A 13,823-nucleotide genomic window follows, 5' to 3' on the forward strand; every position below is an offset into this window, starting at 1 on the left:
TGAATACTTTTATGGCTGAATTCAGAACAGCAAAGAGTACTTGGAAGAGTTAGAGTGGCACATATATCAAGCAGTGCTTTGATTGTTTTTTTAAAGTTATTTTAGCCTGTTTTTTATTGGTTATTATTGACTAAACTTTTTTTTATTATCTACTATGGTACATAGTAAAAAACATAAGTACTAATGTGAGGCACTGTAATAAAATGAAACGCAAGCTAATTCAAATACGCAGTTATTACTAAATGAGATAAAGCCAATTAGATCACATAATATGAGCATGCTAATTTATGATGCAACGAACAAAGTGTTCTTTAAAAAAAAGAGTTTAAAAACATAAATCACTTTATTACTTTCATATTGCAATCAAGTGCCAGGTGACATATATACAGAAGCGAAACAGAAAACAGGACAAATCAAGTGCTCAAACTCTGATAAAGTATGACCATAACACAATGCTATAAATAGTTTTATTATACAACTGATGAGCCTGAAAGCAAGCCAGCAAAAAGCCAATCCTATTTTGGGTACCCAGGATCTAAACAATTTGTTTTTGAAACATAATACTTAGCACCAAAGACATTTTTTTTTTTTTTAATATTTAAAATAATCTCTCAGGCAAACTGAGTAACTAATTTCCATTTGGTTTTATTGCTAGAACAACAATAGATTCCTATGCAATTCTATTAACTTCTGCTTCTATGCAACATTTATGCATCAGAATAATCTGCAGCCAGATGGTGAAAACGAGGCACTGCTTTTAATCAGGCCTTTTCTTCTGCTTGGGAAATTCATATTAAGAAATTAAACGGTGTAGCTATTAACATTTTTATCATTTTCTGGCCACTGGTAGAGTTTAAAATTTCTAACACTGGAGTATAAGTCAATCTAATGAGATCAAATGCAAACCTACACACTGACTCTCTTGGTTTGCAAATTCCCAACTGGAATGACTGAGAAGACTGGATCCCTGGACAAACAAGCTAGCAGCTTCATAGGTTGACAGATCACTGATTATAAAAAGTACCAACTAAGCCACCATGGGAGGGAAATTTCCAGATCACGCTTAAAAATTTCCAGCTTACGCCATTTTCTAATAGGTCAGTGAGTGGCTTGTCAACTATGAAGATTATTGATTTAACTTGATATTTCTTGAAGGACAGGAAACAGTTCAAAATCATAAAATAAGTCTGTCAATTACATTTACCCAATTGAGCTAAAAACAGATCAGGTACATTTTCCGTGGCTCATGCACGAAGTGCAAGATTACTTTAGATAAAGAGATTGAATTAATGGACACACTTGATCAGAATTTTCAGAGCACTGAAATGAAAAAATAATTAGCGGGGTGGGAGACAGATTCACAAAACATACACTTAAGAACATATGCAATATCCCTTCTTCTGACAAAGAGCCTTTGTTGGCTCTATAGACGCAAAGATCTCTCGCATCGGGCACAGATTAAGTATAAGGTGCAATGTCACAACAAAGTGACAATGAAGTTTGACAACAGGTTTGATGGTGATCAATATGAAACCCAAACAATCCTGCAACTTTAGGCAATTCAAAAACTAAAAACATTTTTGACCGGAAATAAATGTTTTTTAAAAAGCCACTGTTTTCAAAATGATTCTTAGAGTTAAAAGTAAAGTAAAGTAAAAACTTAAATAGTTTAGATAGAGCATGACATTTTAAACAACTTTCCAATTTACTTTAGTTTCAGCTTTGCTTGATCTTCTTTTTTAGAGAGTAATCCTAGGTGAGCTCAGGAGCGCCCACGTGTCTTTAACCATGTGGCAGCAGTGTTTGCAACAATGTTTATATCAACGTTATGCATAGTTGTAAACACTGCTGCAATAGAATGATACAAACACTCTATGGCAGAAGAGTTTGCAACAACGTTTAAAACAATTGTATATACATTTGCAAACTCTTCTGCCAAATGGTTAAAGACACGTGCACGTTCCCAAGATCCTCTAGGATTACTCTTAAACAAAAAATACCAAAAGAACTAAGCAAAATTGATAATAGAAATAAAATGGAAAGTTGCTTAAAATCACATTCTCTATCTGAAATAACATAATTTATGCTTACCTGATAAATTCCTTTCTTCTGTTGTGTGATCAGTCCACGGGTCATCATTACTTCTGGGATATAACTCCTCCCCAACAGGAAATGCAAGAGGATTCACCCAGCAGAGCCGCACATAGCTCCTCCCCTCTACGTCAGTCCCAGTCATTCGACCAAGAATCAACGAGAAAGGAGTAACCAAGGGTGAAGTGGTGACTGGAGTATAATTTAAAAGATATTTACCTGCCTTAAAACAGGGCGGGCCGTGGACTGATCACACAACAGAAGAAAGGAATTTATCAGGTAAGCATAAATTATGTTTTCTTCTGTTATGTGTGATCAGTCCACGGGTCATCATTACTTCTGGGATACCAATACCAAAGCAAAAGTACACGGATGACGGGAGGGATAGGCAGGCTCATTATACAGAAGGAACCACTGCCTGAAGAACCTTTCTCCCAAAAATAGCCTCCGAAGAAGCAAAAGTGTCAAATTTGTAAAATTTGGAAAAAGTATGAAGCGAAGACCAAGTTGCAGCCTTGCAAATCTGTTCAACAGAGGCCTCATTCTTAAAGGCCCAAGTGGAAGCCACAGCTCTAGTGGAGTGAGCTGTAATTCTTTCAGGAGGCTGCTGTCCAGCAGTCTCATAGGCTAAACGTATTATGCTACGAAGCCAAAAAGAGAGAGAGGTAGCAGAAGCTTTTTGACCTCTCCTCTGTCCAGAATAAACGACAAACAGGGAAGAAGTTTGGCGAAAATCTTTAGTTGCCTGCAAGTAGAACTTGAGGGCACGAACTACATCCAGATTGTGTAGAAGACGTTCCTTCTTTGAAGAAGGATTTGGACACAAGGATGGAACAACAATCTCTTGATTGATATTCCTGTTAGTGACTACCTTAGGTAAGAACCCAGGTTTAGTACGCAGAACTACCTTGTCTGAGTGAAAAATCAGATAAGGAGAATCACAATGTAAGGCTGATAACTCAGAGACTCTTCGAGCCGAGGAAATAGCCATTAAAAACAGAACTTTCCAAGATAACAATTTTATATCAATGGAATGAAGGGGTTCAAACGGAACACCCTGTAAAACTTTAAGAACTAAGTTTAAACTCCATGGCGGAGCAACAGCTTTAAACACAGGCTTGATCCTAGCTAAAGCCTGACAAAAGGCCTGGACGTCTGGATTTTCTGACAGACGCCTGTGTAACAAGATGGACAGAGCTGAAATCTGTCCCTTTAATGAACTAGCTGATAGACCCTTCTCTAAACCTTCTTGTAGAAAGGACAATATCCTAGCGATCCTAACCTTACTCCAGGAGTAACCTTTGGATTCGCACCAGTATAGGTATTTACGCCATATTTTATGGTAAATCCTTCTGGTAACAGGCTTCCTAGCCTGTATCAGGGTATCAATAACCGACTCAGAAAAACCACGTTTTGATAAAATCAAGCGTTCAATTTCCAAGCAGTCAGCTTCAGAGAAGTTAGATTTTGATGTTTGAATGGACCCTGTATCAGAAGGTCCTGTCTTAGAGGTAGAGACCAAGGCGGACAGGATGACATGTCCACTAGATCTGCATACCAAGTCCTGCGTGGCCATGCAGGCGCTATTAGAATCACTGATGCTCTCTCCTGTTTGATTTTGGCAATCAATCGAGGAAGCAGCGGGAAGGGTGGAAACACATAAGCCATCCCGAAGTTCCAAGGTGCTGTCAAAGCATCTATCAGAACCGCTCCCGGATCCCTGGATCTGGACCCGTAGAGAGGAAGTTTGGCGTTCTGGCGAGACGCCATGAGATCTATCTCTGGTTTGCCCCAACGTCGAAGTATTTGGGCAAAGACCTCCGGATGAAGTTCCCACTCCCCCGGATGAAAAGTTTGGCGACTCAAGAAATCCGCCTCCCAGTTCTCCACTCCCGGGATGTGGATTGCTGACAGGTGGCAAGAGTGAGACTCTGCCCAGCGAATTATCTTTGATACTTCCATCATTGCTAGGGAGCTTCTTGTCCCTCCCTGATGGTTGATGTAAGCTACAGTCGTGATGTTGTCCGACTGAAACCTGATGAACCCCCGAGTTGTTAATTGGGGCCAAGCCAGAAGGGCATTGAGAACTGCTCTCAATTCCAGAATGTTTATTGGAAGGAGACTCTCCTCCTGATTCCATAGTCCCTGAGCCTTCAGAGAATTCCAGACAGCGCCCCAACCTAGTAGGCTGGCGTCTGTTGTTACAATTGTCCAGTCTGGCCTGCTGAATGGCATCCCCCTGGACAGGTGTGGCCGATAAAGCCACCATAGAAGAGAATTTCTGGTCTCTTGATTCAGATTCAGAGTAGGGGACAAATCTGAGTAATCCCCATTCCACTGACTTAGCATGCACAATTGCAGCGGTCTGAGGTGTAGGCGTGCAAAAGGTACTATGTCCATTGCCGCTACCATTAAGCCGATCACCTCCATGCATTGAGCTACTGACGGGTGTTGAATGGAATGAAGGACACGGCATGCATTTTGAAGCTTTGTTAACCTGTCTTCTGTCAGGTAAATCTTCATTTCTACAGAATCTATAAGAGTCCCCAAGAATGGAACTCTTGTGAGAGGAAAAAGAGAACTCTTCTTTTCGTTCACTTTCCATCCATGCGACCTTAGAAAAGCCAGAACTAACTCTGTATGAGACTTGGCAGTTTGAAAGCTTGAAGCTTGTATTAGAATGTCGTCTAGGTACGGAGCTACCGAAATCCCTCGCGGTCTTAGTACCGCCAGAAGGGCACCCAGAACCTTTGTGAAGATTCTTGGAGCCGTAGCCAATCCGAATGGAAGAGCTACAAACTGGTAGTGCCTGTCTAAGAAGGCAAACCTTAGATACCGGTGATGATCTTTGTGAATCGGTATGTGAAGGTAAGCATCTTTTAAATCCACTGTGGTCATGTACTGACCCTTTTGGATCATGGGTAAGATTGTCCGAATAGTTTCCATTTTGAACGATGGAACTCTTAGGAATTTGTTTAGAATCTTTAAATCTAAGATTGGCCTGAAAGTTCCCTCTTTTTTGGGAACCACAAACAGGTTTGAGTAGAACCCTTGTCCTTGTTCCGACCGCGGAACCGGATGGATCACTCCCATTAATAACAGATCTTGTACACAGCGTAGAAACGCTTCTTTCTTTATCAGGTTTGTTGACAACCTTGACAGATGAAATCTCCCTCTTGGGGGAGATAATTTGAAGTCTAGAAGGTATCCCTGAGATATGATCTCTAGCGCCCAGGGATCCTGAACATCTCTTGCCCAGGCCTGGGCGAAGAGAGAAAGTCTGCCCCCCACTAGATCCGGTCCCGGATCGGGGGCTCTCGGTTCATGCTGTCTTTGGGGCAGCAGCAGGTTTCCTGGCCTGCTTGCTCTTGTTCCAGGACTGGTTAGGCTTCCAGCCTTGCCTGTAACGAGCAACAGCTCCCTCCTGTTTTGGTGCAGTGGAGGTTGATGCTGCTCCTGTTTTGAAATTCCGAAAGGGACGAAAATTAGACTGTCTAGCCTTAGCTTTGGCTTTGTCTTGAGGTAGGGCGTGGCCCTTACCTCCTGTAATGTCAGCGATAATTTCTTTCAAACCGGGCCCAAATAAAGACTGCCCCTTGAAAGGTATATTAAGTAATTTGGACTTAGAAGTAACATCAGCTGACCAGGATTTTAGCCACAGCGCCCTACGTGCCTGTATGGCGAATCCTGAGTTCTTGGCCGTAAGTTTGGTTAAATGTACTACGGCCTCCGAAATGAATGAATTAGCTAGTTTAAGGACTCTAAGCCTGTCCGTAATGTCGTCTAGCGTAGATGAACTAAGGTTCTCTTCCAGAGACTCAATCCAAAATGCTGCCGCAGCCGTAATCGGCGCGATACATGCAAGGGGTTGCAATATAAAACCTTGTTGAACAAACATTTTCTTAAGGTAACCCTCTAATTTTTTATCCATTGGATCTGAAAAAGCACAGCTATCCTCCACCGGGATAGTGGTACGCTTAGCTAAAGTAGAAACTGCTCCCTCCACCTTAGGGACCGTTTGCCATAAGTCCCGAGTGGTGGTGTCTATTGGAAACATCTTTCTAAATATTGGAGGGGGTGAGAACGGCACACCGGGTCTATCCCACTCCTTAGTAACAATTTCAGTTAGTCTCTTAGGTATAGGAAACACGTCGGTACTCGCCGGTACCGCAAAGTATTTATCCAACCTACACAGTTTCTCTGGTATTGCAACGGTGTTACAATCATTGAGAGCTGCTAAGACCTCCCCTAGTAATACACGGAGGTTCTCCAATTTAAATTTAAAATTTGAAATATCTGAATCCAATCTGTTTGGATCAGAACCGTCACCTACAGAATGAAGCTCTCCGTCCTCATGCTCTGCAAGCTGTGACGCAGTATCAGACATGGCCCTAGTATTGTCAGCGCACTCTGTTCTCACCCCAGAGTGATCACGCTTGCCTCTTAGTTCTGGTAATTTAGACAAAACTTCAGTCATAACAGTAGCCATATCTTGTAATGTTATCTGTAATGGCCGCCCAGATGTACTAGGCGCCATAATATCACGCACCTCCCGGGCGGGAGATGCAGGTACTGCCGCGTGAGGCGAGTTAGTCGGCATAACTCTCCCCTCGCTGTTTGGTGAAATTTGTTCAAATTGTACAGATTGACTTTTATTTAAAGTAGCATCAATACAGTTAGTACATAAATTTCTATTGGGCTCCACCTTGGCATTGGAACAAATGACACAGATATCTTCCTCTGAGTCAGACATGTTTAACACACTAGCAATAAACTTGCAACTTGGTTATAATCTTTTTTAGCAAAAACGTACTGTGCCTCAAAGAGGTACTAAACGATTAAATGATTAAATGATTAAATATGACAGAGCAACGTTTTTATTCACAGTCAATATAAAATTCTCACAGCTCTGCTGAGAGAATCTACCTCCCTCTAAAGAAGTTTGAAGACCCCTGAGATCTGTCAGAGATGAACCGGATCATGCAGGAAATATAAGAGTAACTGACTGGAATTTTTTGATGCGTAGCAAAGAGCGCCAAAAACGGCCCCTCCCCCTCACACACAGCAGTGAAGAGAAACGAAACTGTCATAATTAAAACCAAACAACTGCCAAGTGGAAAATAATGCCCAAATATTTATTCACTCAGTACCTCAGAAATGTAAACGATTCTACATTCCAGCAAAAACGTTTAACATGATAAATACTTATTAAAAGGATTAGTGACTTTTAACAGAGTAGTTCCGGTGAAATACCATCCCCAGAATACTGAAGTGTATACATACATGACATTATAACGGTATGGCAGGATTTTCTCATCAATTCCATTCAGAAAATAAAAACTGCTACATACCTCAATGCAGATTCATCTGCCCGCTGTCCCCTGATCTGAAGCTTTTACCTCCCTCAGATGGCCGAGAACAGCAATATGATCTTAACTACTCCGGTTAAAATCATAGTAAAAAAACTCTGGTAGATTCTTCCTCAAACTCTGCCAGAGAAGTAATAACACGCTCCGGTGCTATTGTAAAATAACAAACTTTTGATTGAAGTCATAAAAACTAAGTATAATCACCATAGTCCTCTCACACATCCTATCTAGTCGTTGGGTGCAAGAGAATGACTGGGACTGACGTAGAGGGGAGGAGCTATGTGCGGCTCTGCTGGGTGAATCCTCTTGCATTTCCTGTTGGGGAGGAGTTATATCCCAGAAGTAATGATGACCCGTGGACTGATCACACATAACAGAAGAAATGAATGTTAAACTTTGACTTTACTGTCCCTTTAATTAAGCACACACAAAGGCAAAAGTTTTTTATTGAAAACTTTATACACCACATCATTTTAGCAGTTTTATAACAAAACTCTTCATTACTTTTTTGTGCTCACTGTGCTTTGGATGTGTTTTAAACTATGACGCACCCTGAAGGGACATTAATCCGTAATTAAACACTGTAGTGCTAAGACTTTCCAGAGAAGGGATATTGCACCTCTCTTAGTACATAAAGTTGGGGAGAAATACAAACCCTGATAAAAAGAAAGCGGCATGCCAGATATCTCTGAAGACTGCGCCAATACTGTGAGAGGTGCTTGTACCGTAGTTCTGCAATGTTCCCTCTTGTGTATTATCTGTAGTACTAGAGCCATCGCCTTCCCTATGTACTTCCAAATGTGCTGCTTTCCTTAATTTCCTTCAGCAGAAGAGATCAAAAAAGTTGTAGGAACTTTATAACTGATTTGCACCATGGTTATGAAACAAACAGTTTCCAGTTCATGAATCGTCCACAATAATATTAACACAGGGTTGGCGGAGATCTTAATATTCTAGAAATGCTAGATATGTCATTCATAACTGGCTTGACCAGATCGAACATAAAAAAAGAATAATAACTAGATGATTAAAAAAAAGGTTCACAACACAATTAATTTAAGATCTATTACCTTAAATAAAAGATTTAATTCTGTATATCTACATAAAAAGAAGTCCCTTTAAATATACAAAAACAAGAACTACACTATGGAAGATGACATATTTCTTTAATATCAAAGAGCTAAGATAAAAAAAAAAATTAAAACTGAAGTAATCTTAAAATTCGTCTTGTTTTAAACAGGACTACAATACAAATAAAGCCAGAAACATTGACCAATATGGTAAATGTATGCAGTCATGATCTGTTAACATTTAGAAATTGCTATATAATTACTGCCACAGCACTGCCTGGAAGAGGTCAAGTAGATAGAATACGTTTTTATTTCCCGAAATATTCAGCTGTGTAGTTTACTTGTATATTTGCAGTATATAATTTCAGGCTATTTATATATAATAAGCAGCAACAACTTTCCTAGATTACTGTGTGAAACAGAATTAAAAAATATGGAGACAAAATTAGTTATACGAGGGTTCCTTGACGGCACTGACATTTTGTTATTTATAGACACAAGGAATCAAAGTTTAGCGACCCTGATAATGATACAAGAGACCTTTTTTCAGGCATTGGAACAGACGCTATTTGTGTGAACAAGGCACTAGCAATCATATTACCAGAAAATTGAAAATGCTATATTCACTCGAGCCACTCAGGGTTCACACTGAAGATCAGCAGAAGTCAAACCCAACTCATGCATAAGTAAAACAACTGTTTTATATTTATTTATTTTCTTACCTTCTTCTTTTCCCCCCGAGGATAGCTGGTGACTTAACCGTTCGTGTTGAAACAATCTGGCAATGTACTGTTCCAAGCATCAGCATCAGCCATATTGGACCAATTACTTCAGTCAGTGGTACACAGTGAGGCCCAGGTGAAATGTAAAACAATACTATTGCGGCAACTACAAAATGTAATGGCGAGAAAAAAAAAGGTTGGTATTTTATCATTTTACAAAACAGCATTGAATCCAACATGTCAGTAAGAGAATGGGGTTGTATCTTAATATATATATATATATATATATATATATATTATATATATATATATATATATATATCTCAATATACCCTTTTTCCAGCACTAACTCGTTTACCATAAATAAATTATACCTCTGGTGAGACGTGTATGACAGGAATGAACACAGACAAACGTGGTTCGCACAAAATCAAAACACCTTTATTAAGGTGATGCACCCATAAATGTATCCTTACCTAACTAAGTTCATAACTCAATAAACCAAGTACTGACACCAAAAGAAATCAAATACATAACAACTGTAGCTCTGTCATAGTCCATATAAGTGCTGAAGCCGGCTTCAACATCTTTGCATGCAATTAATTGTAAACAAAGCCATCTCTGGTAAACCAATGTTGGAAATTGTAGCTAAAGTTTGTCGGTTAGAAGCCAGGCAAACAAAGTAATAGCAACATGCACAGTTAGATGAACATAATAGCCAGTCCGCCTTCAACAAATGGGAGACAGAGAACACAGTCAGTCATGGTGGAGCGGTACTTCCCCTTACCTTCACAGTGGTACATTCATTAACAGCTCACCTCACCAATTCAATTCAATTGTAGTCCGAAGTATTGAGTGATGTGCAGGTGCAAGTACTATCTAAAGGGTTAACCTTTTGCCCTACTAATAAAGTAGACAAGTTCACAATCATGAAAGATTTAAACCTATTTGCATGCAAGGTGATTCTCAAAAAGTCCTTTTCACACATGTGACACCGTCCAGTAATTTGGATATGCAAGAAAGACAATCCTTAGAGGATTTAGAAATGCTATTTAGTGAGTCATCTGACATTGATAAGGAAGGGTCACTTACACATATAGGCTTCAGTCCGTTTAAACTTAAGTCTACCTTTATGTCAGCACTGTCAACAGTATCTACTGCATTACATTTTGTGAAAATAGTTGAACAAGATTTAAAGGCACTGAATGTTAATTTTCCAGTCAAAGATAAATTGACAGTGAAACAAAGACTGGCCTTACATGAGTTAGCTAATGATTCATCCCTGACAATCAAACCATCTGATAAAGGCAGAAATGTGGTAGTCCTTAATTCTAAGGATTACAAAAGTGAATGCCTTAGACGGGTATCATGCATTTCTAATGATGAAAAATTATCTTGTGATCCAACTTTTGAATTTAAAACTGACCTAGGTTATATTTTATCTGAAGCCTGGTCAAAAGGTATTATTAATTCAAATGAGTTGGACTTTTTGAAAGTCAAGTTTCCAAAAATTCCTACTTTCTATACCATACCCAAATTGCACAAAAATGCTAACAAAGCATTTAGATAATTATTTACTCACACAAAGCTATTGCAAACCCAAGGCTGCAAATACCCTTCTTGAGGCATCTAGCCATCAACCACATTCACAGATTAAGGGTATCCCAATAGGACAGTATTTGAGACACAAAGGTAACTGTTCCACTGAGTCTTTATTTAAATTTCATGCAGATGATTTGAGAAATCGTTTTCGCAATAGAGGCTATACTTGGAAACCATTAAAAACCGGGTACATGAGAGCTAACAATACCACCAGACAGTCCTTGCTATACCAGACAAATGATTTACCACGGAATGAAAAAGTTAGAATGATTACAACATACAATGAAAGTTGGCAAGATATTAACCCTTTAAGGACACAGCTTTCAGTTTGCTCAATTGTTTTATGACGGAAAAATTCCGTCATATGTCCTTAAGAGGTTAAAGCCATTCTTTCTAAGCACTAGCATCTACTTACCCTTGATAAGGACATTAATCCATATGTAGGTGACTTCCCTTTATTAACTGCTAGAAAGGCCCCTTCTCTAAAAGACAAGCTGGTACATAGTCACTATATCAACAGTGACCCAACTAATTGGCTACAGAGTTCAAAACCCAAAAATGGATGCTATCCATGCAATAAATGTAAGATGTGCAAACATCTATTAAGAGGAGGGTCTATTGAAGATACTAAGGGTACCACACAAAGTTAAAGGCTATATCACATGTATGACTGTTGGGGTGGTCTATGTCCTATCATACTCTTGTCCCAGACAATATGTTGGGAAAACCTACCGTGAATTCAGAGAGGATGAAAGAACATAGACATGATATATTGAAAAAACGTATTAAAACTAGTGGCATTGCACGCCATTTCCTTGAATCACACAACAGTGAGGTTAAAAACCTTTACTTTATGGGTATAGAAAGAGTGAGTGTAAGTGAGAGAGGGGGGGGGGATTGAGATAAAGCCCTTCTCAAAGAAGAATGTAAATGGATATTCAATCGTGATACAGTACAGCCCAATGGCCTAAATAAGGAGGTAAATTATGCCCCTTTTTTATAAAAAGGTTTGATTTACCAATGAATTATGTTTTAATATGTAATTCTTTCTCTGGGAACTTAATTACGAGACTTGTGTCCATTGACATTTACTTGATCTATACAACACCTCTCTCTTGTGTCCCTTCTCTTATATACACTGTTGATATAGCTCATGAAATTGGGAGCGATATCCCTTTAATTTAAGTCTACCGTCTAAATAGGATCCAATATATTTTAACTTTTTGTTTATTTTGTAATATATGATTTCACGTAAGTTCGTAATAAATAGCCAGCCATGGTAGCACTTATCTACAATATTGTATTTGTAATGTGAGCCTAATTTTAATTATAATTGGCACCGAATCAGTTAATCATTTCACCCGGCATTAGTTAAATAGCTCTGATGTGATATGCTGAAATCACATGCCTGATGAAGCCCAATAGAACGACTGGTATGGGTGAAACGCGTGTTGAAATGAAGTTCACGCCCCCAGGAGCTCCATGAGCGTGGCGTTTGATTGTTTGGTTGGAGGCGGTTTACCCCCGAGAAGAGAAGTATACCCTGGCCTTGGTTGCTAGGAGGAATGACGCGAGTCAGTGGGTCAGCTCACCGTCTGGACCTGGTCCTTTGCTGAATGGTGGCACCGCTAGTCTATCCGGAGAAGCAGGGTATTGTATATTAGTTATCTCTGCAACGGAGGAAGCGGTTGCATTACTTCGGACTACAATTGAATTGAATTGGTGAGGTGAGCTGTTAATGAATGTACCACTGTGAAGGTCAGGGGAAGTACCGCTCCACCATGACTGACTGTGTTCTCTGTCTCCTATTTGTTGAAGGCGGACTGGCTATTATGTTCAACTAACTGTGCATGTTGCTATTACTTTGTTTGCCTGGCTTCTAACCGACAAGCTTTAGCTACAATTTCCAACATTGGTTTACCAGAGATGGCTTTGTTTACAATTAATTGCGTGCGAAGATTTTGAAGACGGCTTCACCACTTATATGGACTATGAGAGAGTTACAGTTGTTATGTATTTGATTTCTTTTGGTGTCAGTACTTGGTTTATTGAGTTATGAACTTAGTTAGGTAAGGATACATTTATGGGTGTATCACCCTAATAAAGGTGTTTTGGTTTTGTGCGAACCCCGTTTGTCTGTGTTCATTCTTGTTATACACGTCTCACCAGAGGTATAATTTATTTATGGTAAACGAGTTAGTGCTGGAAAAAGGGTATTTCTTTTCTTCTCCTTTTATATTAATGTTTACAAATGATTACCCCCTTGCACCAGATTTGCAATAGGTAATTTTTGCATCTCTGTCACTCGACCTATTTATTATTTCCCAACTACAGCTGGTATAATTTCTTAATTATATATATATATATATATATATATATATATATATATATATATATATATATATTTATTCAAAGCAGGGACGGCACTCACTAGATTTATATAAATAAAGCGTGATTTACTCTGTGGTAACGTTTCGGGGTTCGCAGACCCCTTCATCATCAGACCAGACAGTGAAAACATGGTGTCAGAGCAACTTGAATATGCTAAGTCCCACCCCCAATGAATTAAAAAATTGTGCCAAAACTGTATCACCATGGCAACACAACAACTGTTGCCTGGTTACCAGTGTACATAAATAAAAACGTGTATTCTTAAACATACAGTGATATGTGCATATATCAAAATATAAATGATATTCAACATTTCATTAAAAGCAATTGTCATTACCCAATGTCACCTATGATTATGATTATTAACATCGTGTGTCAATATTTATCAGTGTTAATACAAAGCAGGTTACAGTGGGATTAGCAAATTCAAACATATGATAATGTTTAGCAAGATGAAACTACCGGACAGTAACCTAGACAGTATAGTAAAGATCCACAAATTAAAGTGAATGTCAATGTTGATGCTAAAGTGCCTGGTTTTTAAAAATTTGATTAAAAACAGGGGCACTTTAATTCAT

At 39.1% G+C, this 13,823-nt stretch overlaps 1 protein-coding gene across 3 annotated transcripts in view; it reads right to left on the bottom strand.

Moving 5' to 3' along the window:
- Positions 1-13,823, bottom strand: part of PHTF2 (putative homeodomain transcription factor 2) — a 522,887-nt gene that overhangs the window by 156,841 nt on the left and 352,223 nt on the right. For 2 of the 3 annotated variants that reach the window (XM_053716525.1, XM_053716524.1), the window contains 2 exons: positions 9,253-9,418; positions 8,116-8,280 (listed from right to left, as the gene is read on the bottom strand). In XM_053716525.1, coding sequence (XP_053572500.1) covers positions 8,116-8,280; positions 9,253-9,418 — 331 coding nt within the window. The remainder of the gene's footprint in view (positions 1-8,115; positions 8,281-9,252; positions 9,419-13,823) is intronic. The other variant, XM_053716526.1, reaches the window with a different exon arrangement.

This window comes from Bombina bombina, chromosome 6 (genome assembly GCF_027579735.1).
Source record: "Bombina bombina isolate aBomBom1 chromosome 6, aBomBom1.pri, whole genome shotgun sequence".
In the NCBI taxonomy this organism is placed as follows: domain Eukaryota; kingdom Metazoa; phylum Chordata; class Amphibia; order Anura; family Bombinatoridae; genus Bombina; species Bombina bombina.